This window comes from Brachionichthys hirsutus, chromosome 10, assembly GCF_040956055.1.
Source record: "Brachionichthys hirsutus isolate HB-005 chromosome 10, CSIRO-AGI_Bhir_v1, whole genome shotgun sequence".
Taxonomy (NCBI): Eukaryota; Metazoa; Chordata; class Actinopteri; order Lophiiformes; family Brachionichthyidae; genus Brachionichthys; species Brachionichthys hirsutus.
Genome location: NC_090906.1, coordinates 7115061 through 7137332, shown reverse-complemented (window position 1 = coordinate 7137332; position 22272 = coordinate 7115061). Strand labels below are relative to the sequence as shown.

The 22272-nt window shown below is 41.9% G+C and overlaps 1 protein-coding gene across 1 annotated transcript in view; it reads right to left on the bottom strand.

Annotated features, from left to right (window-relative positions):
* cadm2a (cell adhesion molecule 2a) overlaps nucleotides 1-22272 on the bottom strand; it is a 150865-nt gene that overhangs the window by 31761 nt on the left and 96832 nt on the right. The window contains exons 2-3 of the mRNA XM_068744490.1: nucleotides 14630-14656; nucleotides 6192-6341 (exon numbers count right to left, since the gene is read on the bottom strand). Of these exons, the coding sequence (XP_068600591.1) occupies nucleotides 6192-6341; nucleotides 14630-14656 (177 nt within the window). The remainder of the gene's footprint in view (nucleotides 1-6191; nucleotides 6342-14629; nucleotides 14657-22272) is intronic.

Here is a 22272-nt window from a genome sequence, read left to right as displayed (position 1 = left end):
TGGCTGCATAGCTAGCATTTTCTTCCAGCTACTCTTCATCATTAAAAACAGCAGGAAAGTGTGTGTGTGTGTGTGGACATGTGTTTCTCTGTGTCTGCAGGGAAATATCGTGTGCATGGCTTTATTGTGTGGCATACCGGGCGCATGCATAAGCAAATAATGTGGCGTTACACTCAGTCTCTCTGAGCCTTCATGTTCTCACATTTCATTTTATTCACCCTCTATTTCCCATCTCTTTTTTCCCTCCTGACCTGTCCGCTCTCATCCTTTCCCCTGCCCCGCCCCTTCATCTACCCAGAGACAGTATATATTAGTATAGAACCTTGGCAGGTGTTTGCTCATTCATGTGACACTGTTTTATAATGAGAAAAGTGCAAATTTCAAATATACATTCAGCTGCCTGCACCTGGATATAGGGACGCTCTTTTCCTTGTCAACAACCCATCTGGGGTGAGTTTGTGTGTGTGTGTGTGTGTGTGTGTGTCTGTGCCAGTGAGTGTGAACAATAGAGAGAGCTAGAGAGAGAGAGAGAGAGAGAGAGCAATGTTGCCATGTTTTTTGAATATCTTAATGTATATTCTGTATCTCAGTTGTTTCTCCACCTCCTTAACCTGTTATTCCTCTCTGAGGCACACGAGGCTTTTCAAATGTAAAATATGTTTTGTAGACAATAATTAGATTGTAGAATTGTTTATTTTTTTGGTGTCTACCTGCCATGCTGAGGTTCAGTGGGACACGACCAGCAGTCCTACTTCACCAAGCGAGCAGCCGGTCAAGGAGGAGGCGTTCTCATTATTCTAAGGAGCCCACGACAGCCTTCCTTCCTGGCATGAGAGGCAATGTTTATGGAGCCGTATCTTACTGCTTATTGATAATGCTGGCAATCATTGAATTTCAATTCTATTAAATTCGTTATTAAAAGTTTCTTATCATGGACTCTGTGCTCCAACTTTTTCTAGGAGAAAGAATAAGCCTGCCTTTATAAAAGCAAACTAATTATTCCAATTTGCCTCAGGTACTTTTCTCTACACCTCTCATTTGATAAGTGGCTCTTCTAATAATGGTGGTAATAACGGGATCTATTGCTTCACTTGACGATGTCGTCTCTCTCTCTCTGTCTCTCTCTCTCTCCCTGACCTGCTTTAAAGCCATGCAGCAAACAAAGGTAACATTTGCCTTACAAAGGCTTGTCTGATCCACATCCAGCACCCATAGTCAATGATAACTCCACACATCTTTTACTTGTTAGAGCTGTCTGCATCTGTAAATATAATGAAGCAGCAATATGAATGAAACAACAGTCAAATCTGGAATGTTTCAGTCAAAGATAGAAATCTAAAAAGAAAGATGCCGAAGGTAGCAGGTGCTGAACACTCAAAGTCAAATAAAAGTGTTATTGTGTCTTTCGGATGTGATAACTGCGTCTAAACGCTTTCATAAAATGCCCCCTTAATTTGCCTCCTTTATCCCACCAAGGCCTACATTTCACCTCCTTTTCCCCACTTTCTTCTCATGTTTTATGGCCCTTGTCTTGGGGAGAGGGGACTTGTAAGGGATCTTTGGAGATTTACAGTCAAGTATTTTCTTTTTCTATCAGAGAGAGCGGCGTACCAATTTTTAGAAAAGATGTTTCACGGTGTTAGTCTTACAGGAAATGAAATAAGATGGCTGTCTCGAAAGTTTAACTTTGCTGCAAAGAGAAGTTTGAAGAAAAAGTTCTGAGATGTGTCCAATAAAAATCTGCCAGGTGTTTTTTTTTTGTGATTTGCTTTTAAAAGCATATTCCTTGAATTAATAAGGCAGAGATATTCAGAACGCATCCAATCGTTCATGGTTTCATAGGAAATAAAACGCTAGGCATCCCAGATGAACACACACACACGTGCGTGCGTGCACTTACACAACCACACAAATACGCACGAAAGCAAACAACCTGCAAATCGATTCAGACACCGGAATATTTGCCATCTGAGGATACAAATAGGTTCATATTCAGCAGCTAAGGGCCCAAATATCGGGAGCTGGCCCCAAGCTGCTGACCCATAAAACTAATCTTAATGCTCAAGCAGCTTCAATCAGCCTTTAGATGACATAGTGTGTGCAAGATGCCCACCACGCGCATAGTAGGCAACATCAACATCCTCACTTTATCTAATGTAAAAATGCACCAGTCAGACAAAACTGATTGAAGACCTTAAATGTAGCTTCACAATTTGCATTGCAACAAGCACTTTGCTGCATAACTGCAAGCAATACTCACATTTAGAATATTTTCATTGCCAACTGGTAGCAAACAAAAGAACATACTCAATTCAAGGGCTATGGGAGAATATTACAGTAACTAAGCTAAATGGTGCACAATGTTATGCAGTGGGCATGTAGAATATTTTTAATTTCATATCATCCAAGGCCCATGTATGGCACATTAATATAATATAATTTGGTGTCTTCAACTAAAATCAAAGTTCAAAAAGGAGATTTTTAAATGTAGATGTACATAAGTGCACAAAAACAACCAACAAGTCATTATTATTGATAGTAAATGAGTGGAGGAGATATACGTGCATGTGACCTTGAACAAAGAACTACTCTTCTAGCATGTTTTATCCCACAGAGTGCACGTATCCTGTCTACCGGGAAAGATTGTGTGTGTGTGTGTGTGAAGCTGCATTCGTCACATGTGGGACGAAGTCATTATAATTTAGGTCTACTAAATGCATGCCGTAGTATTCGTTATAATGCTTGGACAGGTAAACCAGGATCCTGCCAGACTCTGGAATGCAGGGGTGGACAGATAATTAAAGAAAAGGAGAACAGGATCAACAGTGTCCTGTAAACTGGGAATGAAAATCCAGATGCAGGTGGGGAAATGGGACGAAAAGGAGTCGGCAAATTACAGCGACCATGTGGAATAAATGATTTAAATGTCAAACCTTAGCCATGGGTCCACTTAATAGGTGTCTGCAAAGTCATTACACATAGGTTCTTTCTAGCACGGGGAAAATGAATAGATTGCAATTACGCTTCAATGCCAACTTTCTCAATCCATTAAATAAAGCTATCATCAAGTCTTGAATTACACAAAACCAAAGGAGGAATTTGTAAAATGATATTAGCCTCTGTTCAATCTTGGAAAAGAGAGAATCCCTCTTGCCCAGTGCTCATCTCCCTCCGTTGTCATCTAAGCCCAACTCCCTCAGTGGTAAAGTGATGGAAAGGACAAAACGAGCTACTTTGGGAACAATGACTTAATTCGAAAATTCAAATAACTCTTCACTGTCATTGGGGCTCCTATGTAAGGACAGAAGACAAGAGGAGTGTCTTTCATCCGACTAAAGAGGCTTATAGGTGAGCCTCTGCCCTGACATGAAACAACAGCATCCGTGAAACAACACCCCTCAGAGGACTTTAACGCCGACAGCTGCTGCATTTGTCTTTGAAAAGACAATATGTTTATGCTAATGCTCTGTGGCTGACTTTAATAGAGGATATAAGTGACACTCGCTGAGACACAACACATGCACACGCAGGCACATGTTGCAGGCAGTCTGTTGCATTTAGACTGCAGAATCTGAAGTATTGAGTATAGAATCTGGAGTATTATTCAGCATGATATCCCTGGAAGATTCTAGAAGTTCTGTGAAGCATCTTTTCAATTAGACTACAATTGCATAGCATCAAGGAAAACCTTTACACTTAAAATCCGCTAATGTCTCATGCTGCTTTTAGAAATACTTAAATAAAATCAATTGAAAAAAAAAGTTGATTTAGTTCCAGTATAAATATATGCAACAGAGCAAAGTAAAGGAAGAGTTGACAAGGTGGGCTTGTATTTTTGAGGAACTGCGTGTTTTCTCTCATCCCTATGTTCTTCTTCCCAACAGGCAGCCAAGAAAATTAATCTGAAGCCTACTGTGCGCAAAGGCGCTTGCAGCAGAGACATCTTTCCTTTCTCACACTGCCAGTGGCACTTTGGAAACACTCACCATCTCAGTGCTCCCATCAGCATGTGCATCTGAATTTGCCACGTTCAGCAAGAGAGCTCCCAAAGCTCACACACCCACCCACACACACACACACGTACACACACAGGGAATGCACATCAATGCAATTCTGAGCCCTCAGTGGTATCCCCCTGGCTTTTTTGATAATAAGAGAGTCCTTGGCTGCTTTTTCATTTCCAATCTCAGAGCTCTGCACTGTAAATGCCATGAAATAGACCCCCAAGCCTGACCCCTGGTGTGATATGGAATAACCTGCAGAGAACATCGACTGTTGAATTTGATGCTCAGTGCAGCTTTTTAATGCCGCTCTTTAAAAAAAAAAAAAAAAAGGCAGGAAAGTGAAATGAAAATATGAACGGCTGAAAAATGATGCTTTGCACATGAATGCTTTGATTTACTGAATGCAAAAATAAAGCACACAGAAACACAAACGTGCGCATAAAGAAAAAGTCCAGAGACAAGACATTTGCACAATAGGCAAGCACGGAAATTCACACAGCGACCCAATGGACGGACGGATAATAGAGGATGACTGTGGAAATCCCACATGTTTAATCCAGACACTTACAAGAGCGTGTGATTCATAATATTACATTTAACTAATACAGCTGGGTGCAATCATTTCAGCAGGCATGAACCAACAACATAAAACCCATGAATTACCTTTATGGGGACTTTATTGAAGAGGGTGTGAAAGGTCAGGAATAAATGCTTTGCACTGATTAGCCATTAAAACCTTGGCGTCTTTGTGCGTGTGTGTGTGTGCATGTGCAGTATTGTGTCAATAAATGTTTGCCAAGATAAAGGTTTGCGTTCATTAAATGGAGGGAATTTCTCTGCAAGTATCTGCTATAAAACGCAGTTTTATTTATGCATGAACGGAGATTCGTCCCTCACTGTCAGGCCGTTTTGTCCCAGGATGAGGAATGTCAGGATATGAGGTTGCTGAAGGTTTGTGTTACACAACACTCTTTGTTCATTTCATGCAATACACTGATGAATCATAATTAAATAAATACATCATTGACAGCTATTCTGACAGCGATTAAAAAAAAAAAATGCTGCATTCTGTTGGCTTGCAGAAATTCACATGTTTGGACTTTTAATAAGCACAGATGCTAAGATGAGTGGATGAAGCACACAAACCTTAAACCACATCGTTTAAATAGGCGATTCCTAATCATGCACAATATTTTGGAGCGATTTGATCAACGATTTTCCTTCATTGTAAATGCTCCAAGCAGGCGACTGTAGCTCCGCTGTGTACACGCGATACTCAATCTCTTCAGCGTCAACACATCCTGCAAATTGGAACAATTTAAGCTGCCATAATAATCCATCTCCCCCTCTCTCTGTCATTGCTGCTTGCCTACCTTATTGCATTACTTTATCGTCTTGTCGACTGCATGCGGCTGCTAACAGGCTTCAGATGAGTCAGACTGCTTGCAGGTGGAATCTTTACGAAAATGAGAACATTTGATCTTCCGGCTTGCCGATCGCGTCACATCAGCGTTGAAGATTGTTCAGATGATTTCATCTAGAAATGTGTTCATTAACTTCATGCCCATCTGACCTCGTGAAACCTTGCCTCTCAATCTGCCGGGAGACTGGCTACCGGTTGCCTCATTCAGATGTCAAATCTGGATCATCCTTCACTTTCACAATCTTACAACCCTTTCTGCTGATTTTCTCAATGTGACCCATTCTCCTACAGTTTACTATAGTGCTGAGTGACATCATGAGTTACTTCTTTCTCCAACTGGGTCCACATTCTTCACATTTATTTCATAAGCCACAGGCATCAGACATTTTGGCAACGAAATCCTCTGTGGTTTCCTCCATTTTCCTCCCTGAAAGAACTTTCTAAAGTTTCTAACCTGTACTCCTTTTTAAGTCAACTGCTGTGATTTTTCATGATTATAAATAAAATTGAGTTGACTTGAGATCAATACAGATCAATGACAGCAAGCAGCGACGCGACTGCTGCCGTCCCTTTGCACCTCTGCTCAAAACACAGACACAATAAACAACTGTTATTTATTGAATTAATTTTTGGGCAAACCAAATCAGACAGACATGCTATTTCTATTCTGACTATTAAATGTTGTCCTTTGTTGTCTCTCTTTTTCTTTATTTAAATTTGTCATCAACTGAATCCCTGAGATGAGGACACTTAGGACAACTTACCTTTTTTGTCCCCAAAAAAGAGGGTTTGCTGTGCTGGGTTCGACCACTGGAGGGAGGTGTTGTCATTATACTCCACTCGGCAGGTCAGGTTGGCAGTGCTCCCCGCTGTCACCGTCATGTTCTGAACCAGAGGGTACTGACCGCTGATGCCTGCAAGCAGACACATAAGAGAGGAAGACATGTTAGGACGCATCAGGAGGAAGATGCATTTAGTCCCTGGATTTGTGAGCTTCCTTTGTTCATGACAACCACGAGGTAAATGAAAACGACCAGAAGGATAATCTTATAAAATATAGCTGATAGATGAATGTCATTGTATCCAGTGTAGTCATATAAACATGCATTAAATAAGCTAATAAATAAATAAATAAATACAGCCTTTTCAGGCACTGGAAGGGCAAATCAGCCTCTCATGATTCCACAGGACATTCTTTGAAAAAAGTCCGACATCCTAATTACAACACAGTGGCCACTCGCCGCTGTGTGCTAAATTGGACCCTTTCACAGAACACACAGGCGACATTAAGCCTGCGGTACCAACACTGTAGCACAAGAAAGAACAATTAAAAACCACTCTCCCTGCTCTTGTGTGTGTGTGTGTGTGTGTGTGTGTATGCAGGCGTGTGTGATACCTGCATTCAATGAGAGAAAGAAAGACAAAGCAGAGTTCTGTAAAGTAAAGCTGTATTTCAGCACCATGGACAGGTCGCCTTTCCAGCCGCTTCTCAGATCCTGGACAGGTGACATTGTTGTGCGATTCTTTGCTCTGCTGCACGTGTTTGTGTGTGTGGTTTATTGCTCGTGTGTGTGTGAGGGAGGCTCTAAGCAAGTAAATAATAATAACCATAAATCTATCCCTGCCCCCATCCCCAGAGGACAGGTTTTAAAGACTGTGTGAATAAAGGCTTAGGTAAGAAAGATAATTCATCCCCAGCTAGCACTCCTGTCTTAAGGCCCCCCGCCCCCCCCATGAGGAAAGGATCATAAAACTGAATACAGAATAATAAGAGAATAAATAAATAAGAAATATTTACAAATGAGAAGCTCTGAAATGCCAACTCTTTGTGATTCAGATGCTTTTCCATTCAAAGGCGTTAGATCCTATTTGGCAGGTGATCACTTTGTCTCAGCTAATGACTCACAGGCAGTATTAACAAGCCCTCAAAGAGTGCTCCTCTATGGCGTTAAAGAGGAGGCAAAAGCAGCACTGAAAGACCAGTGGTGAAGGACATGCTGAGAGGATGGATAGAGAGAGAGGACAGGTAAAGAGAGGTACTTCAAGGACCACAGGTCACTTCCAGTGTTGATTAAGGCCTCTCAAGGTTAATCATGCATGTGTGAGATAGAGGGAAACAGAAGAAATATGGTACAGAGCCATGGGGGGGGGGGTATGTTTAATTCATGAAGGGTTTGCATGAGGCATGCTCTGCCAACCATTTGCACTTCTCCTGCGCCCACCCTTGCTTCTTTTTTTATTAGGTCTCCCTCTTTAAATCACTTACTTCTTCTGTTTGGCAACATGGAGCCTGGTGTGATACATTTTATTTCCTTTGTGCCGGCCACAAAGGGAAGTCAACCATCATGCCAAACAGTAGCCGTGATGTGTTTTATGTGAGGAGCAAAACACGACAACGTGAGTGCATAATTTTTATTCATTACCGCAGTGAAATTGTGACTGCAAAATGTCAGCGACGACAGAAACACCACGAGGATACGCGCACTTGTGCTGTGGACAGTGTTCTCATGCCTAAAAACCAAATCTGCTAAATCGAGCGTTACATTTTCTAATTTCCAAAGACGAAAACACAAGTTTTAATGGGACAATAGAACCAACATCCGCCCCGCCCCCCAGAGTAAAGTAGTTGTTTTCATTCATCCCAAACTTTCAAATACAATATCATGCGATTGTGCTGTAGTACACAAAATAAAATGTGGAAGGATGGAAGGGATCATTCTGTGGATACGTTTAGACCGGGTTTTTTTATTTATTGTTGAGATCAATCTTGTGATATGATACTTTAAAAGAATAACAAATCAATACATTGCGATACATTGACACAAAAAGCACAAAACTATATAGCAAGATTGTGGGATCTCGATTCCTATTTATCACAGCTCCTGTGACATTTTGTCGGGATTTTATGATAAACCAGGCGTGCCTTAGTGAAAACATTACTAAAGATGGACCCAGCAAGTTTACTCACTGGGGGTGGAAACATTAGAAATATCAAAGTCTCTTTTTTCCCCATTCTGCTCCTGTGCTACTTGGGTGTACAAAAACAAAAAACCCTATAATTGGGGATCCGTCACCCTCAGACATGCCTGAGTGTCTGCTGCTGCAGAGCCTCGTGGGACTGGAAGGGCCAAAGGGGCAACACTGATGGTTCTATTAGAGCAGTGCGGTGCTCGCTGTGAGCCTAATTGGCCGGTGGAGTAGGTTCTCCCGTCCTCCTCTTGGCCACCCAAACTTCATTTTAATGTATCTCCTGAGGGAAGGAGGCAGCTGTTCTCTCCTGATTTCCATGTCTAAATTTAGGCCCTTTCCTTACTTCAACTCCACCGCTTTCTCCTACTTTAGTTTTTTTTCCCCCCTGCTCTGTCTTTTTCGGTTCACTTCCATTCTACTCAATTCCCTTCTCTCTACTCCTCTCCCTCAGCGTGTGTCACGCTTCCTCTTCTGGTTGATCTGTGAATGGTGGCATTTCCACTTTCTTGGTCTCTCATTTTCATATTCTCTCTGTCGCCTGGTGCTCTTTCAAATGCATCTTGATCCTACCTTCTTCTTTGTGCTCAATCGTTCTTGATCCCCAGTTGAGAATGGGGTCATTTTATTGCCCCCCACTTTGACTGACACGCCAAGGCTAAGCCAGGTCAACGGCGTCCTCCTCTGCATGGCATTATATAGTGAGGATATAAAGAAATTAGCTTTAGCTTCATGTGTCATGTATTGGGTGAGGTTTTTATCAAAGCTGGTTTACAAAGACATGCATGGAATAATTTAGATCTGTGCCTCTCAGCCAGGTAAAGTAGCAATCAAATCAAATACATTAAAATAAAATAAAATACATTATTTTTCCAATGATCAATTTATAATGTATCCCAAAAATATATGGCATGCAGTCAGTACAGATGTTCATTGTTCAGACACACACCGCGTGTAACCTAAATAATCTACCGAACAAATAACATTGATAAGAGTATTGTGGATTCTCCCTGTTTCCTCTTTGATATGACCTTTCAAGCAAGAGCAGCCGAGTCTGCTAACCGTTCTTATTTAGGCATTCAAGAAGCAGAGAAAACGAGTAAGAAGCAGGCAGAGCGATAAACAGCCTGGAGCGACTGACCTTTATACCAGGACTGGAGCTCAGCTAACCTGTAGAGAGATGTATGTCTGGGAATACAGGATTACAGACGGACAGATGCTGCCCATAGATTTTATGATCTGATTAACCCTTTAAGTAAATTATACCTCATAAATGCAGACTTGGGACCGGAGTCCTTTAAATTTAAATGCATCCCAGAATTTTGTTTCCAGTACGTCCGGATTTATTATAGCATTAGTCATTTCTGAGTGACGCATTAAGCAAAGACACACATATGGGCATGACTAAATTCATATTTCAATTAATACTGTCTTCCATTGCCTCGTTAGCAATTGTATGTATTGTTTGATTCTAGGTTAAAGACAAAAACAAAAAAGAGGCATCATGCTCATGGTCTTATCAGAACATTGAGTCACAAATGTGCATTCCATAGTGCATGCGATCCAAGCACCGAGGCAGCTGATGCTGAATGCACAGCGGCGTCACACAATACGGAGGTCACACAATACTGCCACAGGGAAGATGCTTCTCTTTGTCGCATTGGTTTATTTTCACTGAACAAAGCCAGTGAGTGATTTCAGATTTCACCCAAGCGTTCCACACGAAATACGAGACGCAGCAGCATCTTCATCCAGGGTTGCGTCTTCCAAAGACGGCGAGCAGCACTTCTAATCGTTGAACAGCAAGACAGACACGGCGATCATTAATCATCACTGGAGATAACATATACGGTGATGCGCTGTCGCACGAGCAAGAAAATCTAAGCAGGGGAAACAAAAGAAAAGCTCTTCACTCAGCACAAATAAATCATTACAACAGAAACACGCTGTAATAAAAATATAAATGCACTGCATGTTCCACACGCTGGGAAAAATGAAATTAAATAGGAAAACACCTTTTACTAAAAAAAAAAGAAATGTCACACAATCTGTTCTAGTAACTTCCTGGAACAGCAGCGTAGACGAGTTAGACAGGCGCATCCTCACTGTCGGCCCTCGCCCCTGAATTCTCCCTCCCACTGTGACAGTTTTCACACAAACGCCTTCATGTTTCAGAGGAACATGTCATATCTCTGACTTTTTCAAGACAGAATATTTTGTACCCAAGGAATGAAAAACTAAATCAAAGACACACAGACCGGTGACGGTTGGACACAAAGTTTCGTTTACATTTCAAAGGAAATCACTTTGGCTTTCTTGTATGGATGGATGGATGCATTATCTGAAAAAACCTCTCATTCACATTTCAAACAGATTCTATCTGGATACAGAATTGTAACAATGATGCACCGGCTCTTATCCTCTTTTTCACTTTTTGTCGGACTAAGCATAATTTTCACAATCACAAACTATTCTATTTCTAGAGACAATGCTGGTCAAAATGGTATTAAACCTATCAATATAATTATTAGAAATATGTATGTAAATCCTTTTAACATCCTCTATTTGTTTGTGTCTCCGAATAAAATGTGTGTTAGTTTCTATACGTGGGTGTACATGAGTGTGTGTGAGTGTGTGCGTGTGTGTGTAAAGAGCGTGTGCGCGTCTCATCTCAAGAGCCCAGCTGTGAGCAAATCGAATATAACCCCCGGCGAGGGCGGAGCTAGCTTCGCATTCGCCGCTGTCGTACAACCACCAAAGGACTCTCTCTGCGTCACCAGAGAGTCTGGCTGTGACAGTTTACATACAGTAATTAGGCCGGATAACTGTTGATGCTGCTCTCTCTGTCCAGCAGCATCTGTGGTGTGAAAGGTGTAAAAAAGGCAGGGGTCTGTGATAGCACCATTTTATATTACAAAAAATAAACTATATGCTGTATGTAGCATATTTTAATAGTTTTTTGCTGGGATACAAACCTCTGCCCATTCTCTGAGCTCTGAATTCCTTGAGTTCCAGGATGGCCAGAGTCCTCAGTACCCTTTTCAAAGCTGAGCAGAAATCCTCATGGTTTTATGGCCGCGGTAAACCTGGCCTTCATAAATACTTCATGCAATCTTGTGCTTTCTGGCAGCAAAAGCGAGCAGAAGAAGCTGAGAGTAAAGATCATTTAGATAAGGCCAGGAGGACATATTTTGACAGATAAGTGAACGCGAGGAAGGAAAAAACGGAGTTTGTCGCAAAAATCAGAAGAACAATTTCATGAATGCTTCCTTGTCACAGAAAACAGTGTGTTTCTCACAGGGTCAGAGATGCTTGAAAGCAGGTGTTCAAATTTCATTGACTTGATTTATGCCTAAAATGTGAGCAGGTATAAAAGTGTTTCTTTGTGTACACAATCGCTTCTGTATATTCAACACAGAAAGTATTAAATGTCATTTTCTGTTCCTCCTGTTGAAATTTTCTAACGAGTTTCGCCCGTCTTATTTTCAGCTTCGCAAAGGACACAGAAGCCGAAGTATTTGACTGTGTAGATTGCAGCTACACATCCACTCAAAAGGCCAAGCAAGGGCAAAGCAATATTAGCAGTCACCTAAGTACTCGCTGGCTTTATTGCTTGTCTGAATTAAATGTCATAAAAGCATCAGAGAATTCAAATTTCTTCTCTGCTATTGAAATTCAGAATATCTTCGAGCTGAGTCGTCATGTGCTTCGTATTACCCCACCCCACTCCCCTACCACACATCCCAAGAATCAATTAATTTATTCCACTTTCATACAGGGTGAGACCAGGATGATCGCAGACTGGCGCGGCGGCATTCATGAGGGAAATCAGACTGATCACTGCTGCCACAAAAATCCCAAATTCCCCGAATCAACATGCCACAGTCTGGTTTTCTAATGTGTGGTGATGTGTTGACAGATAATGTTCATTTAAGAGTGATCATTGGGAATGCTTGGCGCTGCGGGGGGGGGTTGCAAGTGATCGTTTTAGCAGCGGCGCTCTTCATTGGACTCGTGTGTGTCAGGCGTACATGGTGGAGCTCTTTTAGCAGGGATTCCAGTCGCCGCCCGCAGTGCTGGTGCTGACAACGAGGAACCAAGGAAATGTCGTCTTGGACGTCGACCAATAAGAGGTGGCTCTCACTGTGCGGCTGACATGCTTTCAAGGGCATCAACTTGCCAAACAAATATAGGCTTTAAATAAATAAATAATCTTGACTAATTTAAATAGTAAAACCAACCTCTGCGGTATCACGGATCATGATTGGCTGCACTAGAAGATACATTTAATAATAAATGTATGCAAAAAACCAGTTGCCTAACCCCTCAGCTGCACACACACACACACACACACACACCTACACACACGCACGCCATTGAACTGCTGCTTCGAGGTAAACTGAGCCTTTCTCTGCCAACTGATCAACATGAATCTTATCTGCCTTGTTGTGTTTCCCAGCCAACAGTTTTATTATAAGAGCAAGAAAGGCAGGAGCAAAACAGGAGCTTGACTCTGATCTACACGTCCTCAGCCCCCCCCCCCCCCCCCCACTAAGAGCGCAATGGATTTCCTATACTGTCACGGTAGAAAGGAATGACAGCCAGGTTGGGGTGGCCTTTTTTAGAGATGAAGGGGTCAGTGAATGAGTGAAGATATTGCAGTCAAACGCATGTAGCTGGATGCTGGCTTAAATGAATTACACCGTCAGATGCAAGAGGAAAAATGGGAACCCTGCGGAGTTAAGTGTAGAGGGGAAACGTGTAATGTTGATGCTGCTATTATCATTGCTAGTGCCAAGGATGGTAATGAGGAGGAAGGGAGGACCACGGTGCTATTTTTGTGCCTCTGTCAGCATCTCTTAGTGGGGATTTCTGTGTCCAGATACATTTTTGCAAGCACAGCAATACTATTTTGAAGAGAAACTACTCAAGACCCAATAAGTACATTTATGTGTTTGCTATTATCCAAAGGTGCAGAATAATGTTTTAGCGGTGTGTTCTCTCAGCACCTCTGTTCTGGGATTGATCAAGTCTGGTTGCAAGTCTGGCTCGCTCAGCTTGGCCCTTACCATGTGTCACGAAAGCGACCAATGACAGACATGGAAAAAGCATTCTACAATCAGGTTGCTAGTAGAATTATCAGGTAATTTCCAGAATGACTGGTGAGACTGTAGAGACCATTATGCGTCAATGGAGCCATCTCATTTCTCTTCCATCAATGTCATTTTGCATCTAAACAATACAAACATTTTATTTCATTATTTATTTTTGCTGATGATTCACGTTTATGTTTTAATTTTGGAGCTGAATAAATCTTTTTCACCCCTGGTTCAAGGTAAAATCTGTATTGCAAATATATAGCTTTTTACAATAAACAATAAAAAGGTTAAATTTAATGTGACCTGTTTAACCAATGGGATTTTGCCTGTCTAAGCTGATGTCTCTCTCTGCAACATCTCTGCTCAGTGTATTCGCTTCTATAATAATAAGACAAAGGTCAGAAAGAAACGGCATGTGATTGTAAACATGTTGACTAAATTTGCAGTTTTGAGAGGCATATTAACTGAAGCATGCAGCTGAATGAAATCAGGTTATCTCCTCTCAAATAAACACTCTGCCTCTGTCTCCTCTGATCTATAATCCCCTCTCACTGCCAACCTGCAGACACAGGGAGTGATGGAGAAGATTGTGATCACTGTAATTTACTGCCACCTTTCCAGAGACTGGCAGCAGTAAAGGGTACTACACCAGAGTTAAATACGCAGTTATTAATCTGATGACCTCTGACTGTCCTTTTCTTTGTTTATGATTCGTTTACTGACAAATGGAACAAACACTGTCAATGAAAATTGACATCAGATGAGATTTGTATCCTGGTGCTGCTGCCCTTTTAAAACCAGTCAATGTATTGTAATCTAATGCAAACCACTTTGTTTCCCATCATTTTTGATGAACACACAATGTGGAGCGTTAGTGTGGTTCAGTATGTTTGCTAAATGAACAAAAATCCAATTTAAGTAAAAAAGAAAAAGAAAAACAATCATATTTAAAGATGGGATGAAATTTGAAATTACATGATGATCAAAAACAAACAACAATCTGAATGGCACTTTTAAATTATTTTGCATAAAAAGATTATAATGTGACTGAACCAAAAAAAAAGAGGAGGTAAAACAAAAAGCAAAGAGACAATGGCATCGATCAACATCAGGGTGACTTAAGGGCCACAACTCACCTCTCACTTTGCCTTTTGAAGCCATCACTGGAACCCAAAGTGGAAAAGAGGCAAATTGGTTGGACAGCAATGGAGCCAAGTGGTAGAAAACAAAGAGAAGGAAAAAGGACAGAACAATTGTTGAGAAAGCTGAAGAACAATGTGCCTGTTGCATATACACAGAAGCAGCACTGAACTTTCTCTGGAATGCCAATCATGATTGGTTAAATAAATCAACCCTGAAACAGAAAGTTCTGATTTAGCTCATCAGTAAATTGAGACCTTACAATTTTAATTAGTCGCGTCACATCATGGAGATCATGGAAGCCTGTTGCTATCTAATGAGCTTGAGCGACTGATAGAATATGGGCAATGTGGTGCAGATATAATGTTCCTGATTAGCGAGGGATTCATTTGAGATGAAAGGTTTTATCAACATCAGATTATCTTATTTTTAATTGTTTAACTGATGCTTATGTGACTTTGTAGCAAAGAAGAAAAGGCTCTGACTGCCTGTCTGTGTGTGTGTATGTGAAAAAGAGAGGGAGAGATCAAGAAAGAGAGAGAGACTAAAGCCATGCAATCCACTGGAGTAGGCCAAGTGGAACTGATGTCTAGCAGTCATGATATGGCAGTTCAGCTAACAGCTTATTGAAAACCATATAGCCCATATACAGCCATGTACGAAAACAAGAGGAGCTAAACAACAATAAGAGAATCACCTCTGAGACATCCTGCTAGTAAAAAAACAGAAAAAACATCCCAATAAACACCATACATTGTCTATAACTGTGTGTGTGTGTGTTTGCCTGCGTAATCCCTAGGGAATCAGTCTTATGCTTCACACACACTGATTTGCCAAATTGATGGATCCTCTGAAATGCCGCCAGTAAGTCTAAAACCTGTACAGCTCTGTAAGACAGCAGCTGAAAAACAATGAGGTACAACAAAGAGAATCTGGAGTCTGAAGTTGAAAAAAAAGAAGAAATAGTTCTCTCTGCTCCATTCTGATTAATAAATCACAGTCCCTGCTCACAGCAGATTTAGGATGGCTGGTCAAAGCGCTGCTTAAATTCACTGAAGCCGACGGATACAAACCCGGCGCTGAATTTTCTGACCACCACCTTGGCGTTCCCCTCCCGCTTTGTCTACATCAGATCCCGATAGCCCATTTGGACAGATGATGGTGATGATGATTACGTTTGGACAGTGCTACTTCAAAGCTTGCCGAGTTGCAGGCTACAGCGGGCAATGAGAGCATCAAGTGGAGATGATTTCCTGTCATTTTGTGTCAATTCTCATGTGATTTTGTTGTTTGCTTCAGACTCAAATGGACTTCTCTTAAGTTAATCACCTCGTTTAGACCTACTTTCCTCTCATAAGTCCTTCACGGATGACTGAGGGGACTGTAGGCACAATGAAACCCGAATCCACTTCTGATTGGCTACCTTAGATGCTCTGACTCGAATTCTAACCAATTATCACCCGTCACGCCGAACCCTAAGCAAATCACATCATCCAATGAAAGAAGCACCAACCAGTCGGACGAGGAGCAGGGCGACTCGTGGCTGTCCAAACATGTTCAAAAGCTTCCGCATTGGACGTTTCATTGAATGAAATGTTGTGTGCATGCACTGCAAGGACGAGTTGCATCTCCAATGCAGTGCGAGTCGGAAGCGACCATCTTTGATAGAATGATATTATCACTACGCGGAGGGTAATCGCAGCGATTCTCCCTGACAACCGTTTGGTTGGTACTCTGGCCAAAGAACAGTAAAACATTCTGACATTGCAAATACAGTCCTGCAAACAAAGCAGAGCGGGAAGCTCCACAGGCCTCCCAAGGTCAAGAAGACGAGTCACTTGAAACACTCGTGGGATTTAGCCAAGTGTTGGAATTTAACACTTGGCCTGCCAAAGGCAACACTGGCACAGCGGTTTAACAGTTCAACCAAGCAGGATACAACACGCGGAGACGGTTAGGAAGACCGCTGGAGCCACGCAGGCATGATGACGTCGGCCAACCAACACTGAGTCCATCTACCCGTCTGTCCGTCCAGCCATCCATCCAGTTTATTGTTGTAATTAACTTCATTACATTTGATGAGTTTTGATTAGTTTATATATAAATATAAATATATTATTGCGGAATTGTTTTCATTAATTCACTCATCACAATGAAAGCTAAATGGAGATACAGTCGCTACTTAGAGAGGGGTTGAGCGCGAGAGAGAGCGACATACAGAGATGGAGGGAGAGAGAGAGAGAGAGAGAGAGAGAGAGAGAGAGAGAACAAAAGAACACAAGCAGCAAAGTACAGAGAAACGAAATGGTGGGAGTCTTATTCCATATACTCTCTTCACTTGTATTGCTGAGGATTACAGTTACCAAGCAACCGTCATAACAGTTCACTATAGGCCTGGGAAGCTGAAATTGAATAAAACACTTTCGATTTCACTCCCTCACTCCCCCAGTTTACCACGCCATGAGCAGAGTATTCACAATCGATTACACAATTGCCACTTCTCACATGTGCTCAGTCGTCCTGATTGGACAGAAAACGTGCCATTTTATACTAAAGTGTGAAGACAGTTGCAAGACGTTATACAGCAGTCACCAAAAATCTATAGATTGTTTAATGATTCTAGATTCTAGATTCTTCAAAACTGCCAATCAGGAAACGATATGGGACATGGGAATTAAAAACATATTTTAAAGCTACATTTAATAATAATAATAATAATAATTTTGAAATGCATTTTCAAAAATAATTTTCTCAATGCAGGTAGTGATGTTGACCGAACAAAAAAAATCAACATGCTACTGTATCTTTCAATCTATTGGTTCAGCTGTAGGTTGGGGATTAAATTGTTCACTCAACAGCTGATGAACGAGATCCGTTCTGCAGATAAAGTCACTTGTTTGCTGACATTAGAATGATACAACTTTGATGACCTGATGGTATATACTATATAGAGTATAGAGTGTAATCCATAATGCATGGCATGTATTAAAACAGGAAGTGCCTTCATAGATCAAGTTGTGGCAGTGACGTGGAACCAAAAGGAGAGCACCAAAACAGCATCTTCTCGTGCAACACCCCCCCCCCCCCCCCCCCCCCCGGCTCATATCACTGATCATCACATATATACGGGATTAACGGCCCACAATCTCAAAAACAAAAAAGTGACTGTACGGTGGTAGAACAGACATTTAACAGTTGTAAGCTCTTGTGATTCTACATCTGTGTAACGGAGTCATAAATAATCAGCGTGATACAGACGTCTCCTACTGTGACACACGCACCCAGGAGTGATCGAAGGATCCCCCTAAGGCGTAAGTTTCCCGGGGGAACACTACCAGCCTAAAATCTTAACTGTTTTCCTTCACCCCCCCCCCCCCAACCCCTCTCTCTCTCTCCCATTTGACTTGTAACGATTCACAGGATTTACTCACCTGCCTTTTCACATTCACTTGTCCTCCTTATTAACCCTTTCCTTGCTCACATCTTTCTCTCGCCCTTGTTTTCCTCTCCCCTAAGGCTACCCTTTTCAAAGTGGCAGATATGTTCAGAGTTTGACATGCAGTGAAAAAGCTCATGGAGATCAATGCATGCAGCGTGGCTCTCCGTGGTCTCACATAACACGCTGCAGAGATGATCTCATCTTTGTCATGGCAGCAGCTGTTTTACCATATGTTTGACGTACCCCACGCCCTTGGAACCCAACGAATATTCCACCGATGAGCAGGTTGCTGTAAAACCTCAACATGCTCTTTGTCATCGTTCGACTTGGCTTTCCATGAAGCCATTCATCCATGCCTACTTAGAAAGGAAATACATATACATATTCATAGCAAGCCTGACACATAGACTTTTTCTTTTTTTTACTACTCTGGTTTTAAGAGAATCAGTATAAAAATAGCTCTGAATATACGTGCAAAGCATTTAAATCGTATTAGATGTAGCACAGCTTTTGCTAAGAGCTACAACACCATCTCAGGGTAATAAAAGAGATGGTAAACAGTGTTAATAGATGGAATCAAGCTTACTTAACAGTTAGCATAGCTCATTGCCACCGCGCAGCCTGCTTTATTAGATTTGTCCAGCGCTTCCTTGTTTTCAGCCGAGCATGTTTGATTTTGACTCCTAACACAATTACACACAAGCACGGGCGCGCGCACACACACACACACCTTATCCATGGTAGAATCATCTGCTCACTGAAAGACATGCACACTTTCAAAGTGGCATAAAGGTTAATTACAGTTTCAGAGTCTTTCCGTGCTATGAAAGTTTGGTGACTCACTGTTGCAAGAGCAGCAGCAGTGAAAGATGATCACAATCCCAACGCTTCTTTTCAGCTTCTTATTTTCTATTTAAGATTATTATATGTAAAACACCTGTTAAGTGTATTTGGGGAAAATAAACTCCTTCACAGCAGATGACATCATCTATAGACAATGTCCCAACAGCTAAAAACACAGCAAACACCCAGGGACACAACACCTGAGTGATTTACTCCACTTAGGAGTTTTTTTATTATGTTAATTTAGGTCAAACAGTTAAGATGACAAAACAACAACAGCAAAATTATTTTCTATAATCGAGTTTCACTTGTCTGGCAATCTTAATCAAGACGTGAGTATGTTTGGGGGAAAGTGTGACTGCAAGTTGAATGAGTAAACACAATATTTATTTTGCGTGCTCATTCTTAGTTGGCTAATGCGTATGATTGCACCAACGATGATAAACACACACTTACAGTCTTTAAAAATAAATACAGACGCAGCAACAGCATGTCTAATGGGCAGCGAAAACAAGGAGTCCCAAATTACACAGACAAAAGTTGTCCTATCTGTTTTCCATTGCCACATCTGATCTGCGCCCTCCAGCAAATCTAGGAGTCACCATGACTGCAACGCGTCTGCATTGAAGTCAGTGCAGCGGCAAATGTCACATTATGCAATAGAACGAAGGCGAGGCGAGGGAGCAGTCACACAGAGTGGAAAAGAGTTGTCGTTTTTGTCCATTCTTCCTCTCATTGTGTCTCTGTGCTTTGTTGCTTTGTTGCCTTTCACAACGCATTTTACAGGATGGAATATGTTTTAAAACTTATTCAGCACAATGCCCCCCCCCCCCCCCCCCATTTAAATAATGATTGCTAAAATAAAAAGAATCCTAACTTTACCCAATAATTCTCAATGTTTCTAATGTAACCAAAGAAATGAAGAACTGAGACAGGAAGTAAAGAATAATAATCATCATCTTCTCAAAGCTTCTCGGGCAGACATGTAATGTAACGCCGTAATGCTTCACAAAAAACCACACACATATTCTTGGATACACATGTGCACAGACAGACACGCACATGGTGAAACACAGAATGCGTGCCCATGCTGCCATGCGTCATACCCTCCCAGACACACAGCAAACCTCATGCACAGAATCCTGCACACTTTCATTTATCTGCCACATAAATTGGAAGCTTGGAATTATCAGGTGTTATCTATTCTAAATGGAGGACAGTTGTCAGATATTAAACATCAAAAATTTGACATTTTGGATGGAAGAAAAGAAAAAGCCCAAAACGGCACCTTGCATTTAATACCTGTCTACTGTAAAGCACGGTTTAACCACATGCTGCATTTTATCACCATCATTTAATCATCATTATTCTCTCATCAATAAAGCCCCCGAAGCCAGTTAGTAATGATTCATCTTCATAGCTCTGGCTTTGAAATTACTCCCCAAATAATCTTTGATTCTTCACACGGATTCGGGCTTCATTTCAAAGTCAAGGCCTTGAAGCTCAGCGTACTGGTAGCCTTCCTTCGTGTTATCCGGCATGCATCACTTATATAAGATAATATCATGAAAACAAAGCAAACTCTTTGCGTGGCACTGCCACCTCACTGCAAGCAGCTTTCAGGTCCTTTTCTGCTCTCCTCCCTCGAGGCGCAGACGCACTACAGATGAACTGGTGGCTCTAAGTTGCCTGTCGGCGTGAGAGGCTGTTTGTATTTCTGCGATTAGCTGGCAACGTGTGCAAGGTGTACCCAAACTCCTGCCCAGTGTCCGCTGGGATAGGCTCCAGCCAGGAAGGCACGCGGTGCTACAGCAGTTCTCCTTGTCTACTGGCAGGTAAAACCGTGGTAACAAGCATTTTAATTAGCAACTCAACAAAAAAAAAAAAACAGAGCCATGGTTTTATCCCAACTTATAAACAGAGGCTCTGCAGACAGCCAGTGGTTTCCATGCAGAACAAATAGAGTAAAAATGAATTAAGCCCCTGAGGCAATGCAAAATCTGTTTTTTTTGCTTCTGTTTGAACTAAAATTCACTGTTTGACACTTCCATTTAGCACTTGATAAATTCTTGATGAGGCTGTCCTCGTCCTGAGAAGCTGAGAAGACCGGAGTATTGAATTCATTTAATTAATTCTTAGTTTCCATTGGAATATGGAAGCACAATATCAGAGAAATCTTCAATCCACTCTCGTCATTACTGCGCAAAATATATTATGCAATGATTTTATTCATCATTCTGCAGGGAACGTTAAGGGGTGAGACGAAAAGAAGGACAGTCAAACCGCAAAAACGTTAAGATGAGGAAAGTCTTCGCTATGGTGATCTCTCAAACGCTGCCTGGCCCTGGACCAAAACGAACAGCGGCTCTTGTGCATGCACCCGGACCGCCCACGACATCCCATCAGACCTGTGGCCATTTAAGCTTTAAAAACATTCTCCCTGGGCTCAAGGAGCACATTTCAATTTCAGCAAAACACCTAGCTCTCTGGCAGAAAGCGACATGTGAGTTAACGACTTTGATTTAAAGAGACAGAAATGGAGTTTGAGATGGATAGCACGGTGGTGTAGTGGTCAGCGCTGTCGCCTCACAGCAAGAAGGTTCCTGTTTCCATCACTATCTGTACAGAGCTTGTATGTTCTCCCCGTGTATGCACGGCTCTTCTCCGAGTTCCCCGGCTTCCTCCCGCTACCAAGAACATACAAGTTATTTGGCTTGATCGCTCCAAATTGTCTGTAGGTGTGAGTGTGTGCACGAGTGGTTGTCTCTCTACGAGTGGCACCGAGATGCCCTGGCGACATGTCCGGGGTGTGCCGCACCTCTTGCGAGTAGTCAGCTGGGATAGGTTCCAGCGGACCCGTGACCCGCAAGGCGTATGAAGGTAGTCTCCTTGAAAAGAAAATGGACGGATGGAGCTTAAGATATGAAAGTGTGAATGAAGATTTTGTACAAAGTTAAAAGGAGAAGCTTCAAACTGATTTATATATATATATATCTCATGATCAGGAATCTCCCAACAAGAAGGAAAGATGGACACACCTGAATGCAATGCACATGTGCATAGGTACCCACACAGAAACACCTGTGCGTTGTCATCGTGCACGCTGTTAGTGCACGCTGCATGACGGACAGTCTGGGCTCAGCCTATAACTCAGAAGATGCTTTTTGTTTCTGCGGCTTCTTCAAATGAATAGTTTCGAGGGTGAAGTTAGAGTGTGATAGATGCCTTGAGGGTAACAAATGGCTTCCTCTCGGCAAAGCTTGTGGGCGTGTTCGCCTGGTAACCTGTAATCTCCAGCCATTCATCACAGGGTGAAGGGACAGGACAGGTCCAAGGAAACTTCCAGATGATATGAGC